Source organism: Sinocyclocheilus anshuiensis, unplaced genomic scaffold, assembly GCF_001515605.1.
Source record: "Sinocyclocheilus anshuiensis isolate Anshui unplaced genomic scaffold, SAMN03320099.WGS_v1.1 scaffold272, whole genome shotgun sequence".
Classification (NCBI taxonomy): Eukaryota; Metazoa; Chordata; class Actinopteri; order Cypriniformes; family Cyprinidae; genus Sinocyclocheilus; species Sinocyclocheilus anshuiensis.
In genome coordinates, this window is record NW_015554117.1 from 558,332 (window position 1) to 565,027 (window position 6,696).

The 6,696-nt window shown below is 35.5% G+C and overlaps 1 protein-coding gene across 1 annotated transcript in view; it reads right to left on the reverse strand.

Annotated features, from left to right (window-relative positions):
- The window catches only part of LOC107669923 (proton-coupled amino acid transporter 4-like), a 30,320-nt gene extending 25,371 nt beyond the window's left edge, over positions 1-4,949 (reverse strand). The window contains exons 1-5 of the mRNA XM_016462357.1: positions 4,675-4,949; positions 3,524-3,643; positions 1,846-1,942; positions 1,539-1,629; positions 824-912 (exon numbers count right to left, since the gene is read on the reverse strand). Of these exons, the coding sequence (XP_016317843.1) occupies positions 824-912; positions 1,539-1,629; positions 1,846-1,942; positions 3,524-3,545 (299 nt within the window). The 5' untranslated portion in view covers positions 3,546-3,643; positions 4,675-4,949. The remainder of the gene's footprint in view (positions 1-823; positions 913-1,538; positions 1,630-1,845; positions 1,943-3,523; positions 3,644-4,674) is intronic.
- Between the last annotated feature and the right edge of the window lie 1,747 nt (positions 4,950-6,696).

A 6,696-nucleotide genomic window follows, 5' to 3' on the forward strand; every position in this document is an offset into this window, starting at 1 on the left:
AGCCCGAAAGGGGAACAGAGTCACGTGACGGACACAGTGATGAAGCTGGTATGTGTTTGCAGTACACAAGCCGCGGTTAAGACAGCTGACTCTACTGTGATGTGACGCTGTCTCTCTCTCTCTCTCTCTCTCTCTCATACACACACACACACACACGATGCGCAAAACTCTGCATTTGAACAGTCAATTGCAAATACTTAAACTAATAACAAAACAGTAGCTTATTCAGAAGCGCCAGATTGTCATAGTAAAGTCAGAATTACCTCCTCTCCTAGTTTCACGAAACGGTCGTCCATAAAATGCTTTGCTGTTCTGTTGTAAGTAATCTTAAAGATTCCTAAATGCATCTACTTTCGGAAGGCCAAATAAAGTGCTTTTGCTTTCGCCTAGAAACACACAGCGTCTCCCTGACATGGCTGCTTCAACACTAACTGCGGTTACTGAAACCACGCCTTCTTTCTTTGCGTGAACATTTGGGCAGCATTATGCTAATATTTCCACATAGTGAGGTAGATATGTGGGGGCGTGTTAGAACGAGCCATTTTAGGGGGGCGTGGCAGAGTCTTAACTTTGATAAAGAATATCTCTTTGGTTTTGAGACTTTAGTCTTTGCAACTTCAGGGATCTTATCTATGCACAATCAGCTTGTAACACTCCAAAGAGAAAGGAAAACTTGAAATCGCATCATATGACCCCTTTAACTACATCTTTAAACATCATGCCAGGACTCATGACAGTTTGAAAAAGGAAAAAACAAAACAGAAGCTGAAATGTGATTGGTTGTGGCGACTGAAGCAGTAGGCTGTGATTGGTGCGTTCTTACCGCTCACTGAGCTGATGACTGCAGTTGACCAGGATGTGCATGCAGTGGACACACACAACGCCCATCAGAAGCAGACTAACTGGACCGAGCTGAAGGAAAAAAAAGAGAATCATGTGTTTTAGACTCTTTTAAAACAGTTTTAAAAGATACTATCTGTGTCTTCTAGAGCAATAAAGCCTTATCGTTCTCTCTCAGTGTGAACTTTGCTTACATACTGCACAAGGCATTTATGGCAGCAATAAAGTTTGTGAACTGACATGCTTACAAACAAACAGCAGTTGAGCTGTCAGCACACAATACAGCCTACACAGGTTCAGTCTGTAAACCAGTCTGACCTGTTTTAAACTCACATTTGAACCTTTCCACCCATTAAACAGTCAGTATCCGGCGATCAGGACATGATGGTGAAAACAAACGAATCTAATTACAGGGGCAATAAAGCTGCAATTATATTTGTGGCAACAACAAATACATTTAATACTCCTCTTAAGCATTTCAGGTTTTTAGAGTCGGATTCATGGTGTACTTAGAATGATCTGGTTTTACTAACATTCTGACCCTGAAATCCTGGACACAAAAACTAGAAGAGTGTCTGGATTCCGGGTCAGTTTTAAAACTTTGAAAAGAAGGAAAGTAAGGTTCTGTATGCAACAGAAATGGATTTATACTGGGTTCATCGCTCATGCGTTTTCACAGAAGCTGCGATGCTACATACCACTATCCCAGCATTCTTCACTGCTAGAGGAAGCCCAAGCAATCCTGTGCCGATATTCCCCTTTAAGAGATGCAGCAGGGTTTGAGTAAACCTGAGGAACAGAGAAAACAGATGTTTTGTCTGCATTAATGTTGTTATTCAAAGCAGGAAGATGTCAGACATGAAAGAGGTTACAACATGGTGTATTACGTAATATGAGAATATGCTGTTTATACACACACACATCTGTTACAGATGAAATGACTGTTTGCAAACAAACAGCTGTTTTAACCCAAATCTACAAAAGAAACCCTGATGTGAGACTCACGTGATGCCTTGTGGCAGATGTTCTGGATCTTCATCTTTGTCTACATCCTCCTCCTCACCTCCTGCTTCCTCCATCAGAGGGGTCATCACCTCCATGTCTGCTCCGTGAAATAAATCCACAGACTTAAAGGAACACTCCATTATTTTTGAAAATAGGTTCATTTTCCAACTCCCCTAGAGTTAAACAGTCGAGTTTTACTGTTTTCGAATCCATTCAGCCGATCTCCGGGTCTGGCGGTAGCACTTTTAGCTGTAGCTTAGCATAGATAATTGAATCTGATTAGACCGTTAGCATCTCGCTCAAAAATGACCAAAGAGTTTCTATATTTTTCCTTTTTAAAACTTGACTCTTCTGTAGTTACATCGTGTAATAAGATCGACGGAAAATAAAAAGTTGCGATTTTCTAGGCCGATATGGCTAGGAACTATACTCTCATTCCGGTGTAATAATCAAGGAACTTTGCTGCTGTACACAGCAGGCGCTATGATATTACACAGCGCCTGAAAATAGGCTAACTTCCATCAACATAACCAACGTGACCACCTGCTTGCACAGGGAGCGTGCTGGGGACTATTTTCAGGCGCTGTGTAATATCATAGCACCTGCTGTGTACAGCAGCAAAGTTCCTTGATTATTACGCCGGAATGAGAGTATAGTTCCTAGCCATATCGGCCTAGAAAATCGCAACTTTTCATTTTCCGTCAGTCTTAGTACACGATGTTACTACAGAAGGGTCAAGTTTTAAATAGGAAAAATATCAAAACTCTTTGGTCATTTGTGAGCGAGATGCTAACGGTCTAATCAGATTCAATGATCTGTGCTAAGCTACAGCTAAAAGTGCTACCGCCAGACCCGGAGATCGGCTGAATGGATTCGAAAACGGTAAAACTCAACTGTTTAACTCTAGGGGAGTTGGAAAATGAGCCTATTTTCAAAAATAGTGGAGTGTTCCTTTAAAGGCATTGGATCTTACGGAGTATTAAATGAATGGCCTAATTTAACAGACCTAGTTCATAATTAAAAAAAAAAAAGGTCTGTTTAAAAACAGCACCCTGATGCTTTATTCAGTTCATAAAGAAACACCAGAGCAGCCCAAAATAGTCTGTGGACGGTGTGTTTTTCAGACCATACATCTGGTGATCATAACAGGTCAGAGATAAAATTGCCCTAAAATTTAAAGGACACAGGTGTGTCTACACCTGCTGAGAAAGCACTGGTGTAGTTCAAATTAAACAAACATTTCAAAAAAAAAAAAAAGTACACAAAAATATAAATATAATTTAAAAATAGATAAATATATTTTATATTTTTCATATATACATATTTGTGTGTATTTTTATATTACTTTTTTATTTCAATAAATATTTGAAAAAAATAAATTTACATATATCATGCATTTTAATAATAATAATAATATTTGTTATTCAAAACAATACTACACAGAATGTTTTAAAAAATATTTTTATATTTATTTACAGCTTTTTAAAAATATAGTGTTTATTACACTTTTTTTTTTTATATTTTATTTTAAAATATTACATAGAATACAATTATATGGTAGTACTGTGTTGTGTAGAGAGATGCATGAAACTAATGAATCAATAGAGACAGAAAGAGCCATTGACAGACATCACGGATTGGTTCAGTGTCATCTGTGGTGTAAAACACACATCATTACCTAGTTGTTCAGCTGCTGGCATCTTGTGCTGATCATCTGGAGTGTGTTTGTTCAAACCTGCTGAAGCTGATTATGCTGCGGGTGTCGTGTGCTCTGATGAGTTGGCACACGGGGAATCAGCTGTAGACGGCATACACAATGACATACGTTCATTACACTCCAAACACATGACAGACAGAAAACTCAAACTACACCATTTGACTTGTTGCACACTTTTTAAAACTAACTTCTCTTTGCAATTACATTAAAAAGGCGAAATGTCAAAGTAGTTCCTAATTGTTAAGCAGCTGAAAAGCATATAAATATTATGCATATTGTGTTGCAAATACTATGCAAACTACCAGACTTATGTTTGGACACACCTATTCTTTATCGTGACAATTTTCCACATATTAAAGAAATAGTAAAGTCATCAAAACTATTAAACTTAAAAGTATGAGAATGCACTCTGCTCCAATTTGTATATATACAAATGCACATAATATTAATTATATATTAATAATAATAATTATTATATTATATGTAATGCATAATATTATTATATTATATAAAACATCGATAGTATATCATAATGATTAATAATAATAATTACAATAACAATAATACAATCTATAATTGTTATACAAACAATACACACAATATACAATAGAAAAATATTTGAAATATCGATTTATGGAAATATATGAATAAATGCATTTACTAAAAAATTTTGTTAATTAAATATATGTGTGTGTGTGTGTGTGTGTCTTACATTATATATATAATGCATATAATTACAATATAATTGTTAAACAAACAATACTACACAATACTTTTAATAAAATAAATGTTAAATAAAAATTTGAGTTTATACAATTTTATTTTTTATATTTCAATATATATATCTATGTAATTTAAAAAAATAAAAATATACAATATATATTTGAAATATTTATTTACAGAATATTTTAATAAAATAAACGTGTTTACTAAAAACAATACTTTTTTTTTTAATATGAACCCTATCATTAAATATAAATATACAATTAAAAAAACTAAACAATAACTTAACATTTTAAAAATATATCAATATAAGGAGTTAAATGTTGATTATGTAGTGCATTATAAGCTGTATAAAGTGATGAGCTCAGTAGTGGAAGTGGAGGCGTTACCGACGGAGCGCAGAAATCACAGCCGCTCCTCTGTTGCTCTCTCCGGCTTCATGCGCGACAATCACCGGCCCTGTGCTGGATCCGATATCCGCACCGAACAACCCGCGCGATCAGATGACTCAAGCCTAAACTGATGACATGCCATTGGAAATGAGCCACCCGTCAATGAATATGAGTCCTGAATGTGAGATTTGTAGTGGATCACAGCGGATGAGATTGACTCGCGCGGCGGAAATCATCACAGACTCTCACACAAACTATGCGCGCAATGTCACCGCGATCATGACAGAGCAAATCCTTAAAGGAACCGCGACACAAATACAGCCGCCAGATAAGAGTGGCTATGGCCAGGGCCCAGGAGTCAAGTTTGACTGATTAGTTTTAGCAGTTACTACACCATAATGCAGGCTACATTTTATCTGACATTTTTACCCAGCATACAGATTGGGAATATTTATATCATATATGTGACCCTGGACCACAAAACCAGTCTTAAGGGTCAATTTTTCGAAATTGAGATGTATACATCATCCGAAAGCTGAATAAATAGCTTTCCATTGATGCATGGTTTGTTAGGATAGGACAATATTTGGTCGAGATACAACTATTTGAATATCTGGAATCTGAGGGTGCAAAAAAATCAAAATATTGAGAAAATCGCCTTTAAAGTTGTCCAAATGAAGTTCTTAGCAATGCATATTACTAATCAAAACTGAAGTTTTGATATATTTACGGTAGGCAATTTACGAAATATCTTCATGGAACATAATCTTTACTTAATATCCTAATGATTTTTGGCATAAAAGAAAAATCAATAATTTTGACCCATACAATGTACTTTTGGCTATTGCTACAAATATATCTGTGCTACTTATGACTGGTTTTGTGCTCCAGGGTCACATATTATATTTAGTTACACTAGTAGCTGATTTTTATTTTTTTACTTTTTTACCTGTCTCCAAGGAGTTTTAATAAATAAATTCTATAATGTCTACTGAGAGCTATGTGTTAGCATTCCCATAAAAAAGTCATAAATATCAATCATATATGGAAGTGATATTTAAATTATTGTATGGTAGTATAAATTTGAAAAGTTATCTTCTGGCAGGCTGAGAAAGTGTGTAGTTTGTCAAATGTAGAAAGAAGATATTAAAACACTCTAGTCTAGTTTAAGGCCTACAGAGCCTTTAATGTGAAATGGTAATGGAATTATAGAAAGCAAAAGTATTTCAATGTTTTTGTTTGCAAACATTCTCCACAAAGTATCCCTGAGTCCACTCGCTAATCTGAAGTGGGAGGAAAAAACTATATTTCAATGCTTTTGTGAGCAAATGCAACGTTTTTGGGACAATGCATTACTTTTGGGAGAGAGCACAAAAAGTTTTACAAGCAAAAGCAGAATTTCTCAGGGGAACAAAATACTTTTTCCACAAGAGAGATGGGAGGAAAATTATATTTTAGTGCATTCTCTCAAAAAAAAAAATTTTGCGTTTAAAAACTATATTTTAATGCTTGTGTAAGCGAATGCAAAGTTATTCAGCGGAATGAAATACTTTTGCGAGAGGACACGGGAGGAAAATTTGTATTTCAATCCATGCGCTCGCAAAGCTTTTGCATGAAAAACTATATTTCAGTGCTTGTGCATGTAGTTTCTCAGGTTTCTCACTTTTTGTGAGAAAACACAACGTTTTGTCAGCAAAAGCAGTTTCCAAAAGAATGAAATACTTTTGTAATAGACAGATGGGAGGAAAAACGTGAAACATCAAAACACAGTCTTATTAAAACCATATAAAGCAGTCAGCATGGCTTTCTATTTCTTTATTAATACTTTAAATGCTGTTATGTCATTAAAAGTTAAGGCACATTTTTAGATCCAAGTCCCGCTGGAACACATTTTAAAATAAGAGTATGTTTGCGGCTGGGATTGTATATCACAGATGTGTCATAGAAACATGCACTTCTTTGTGCATATGCTTGCACACACAGACACACAGACACACAGACACACAGACACACAGACAC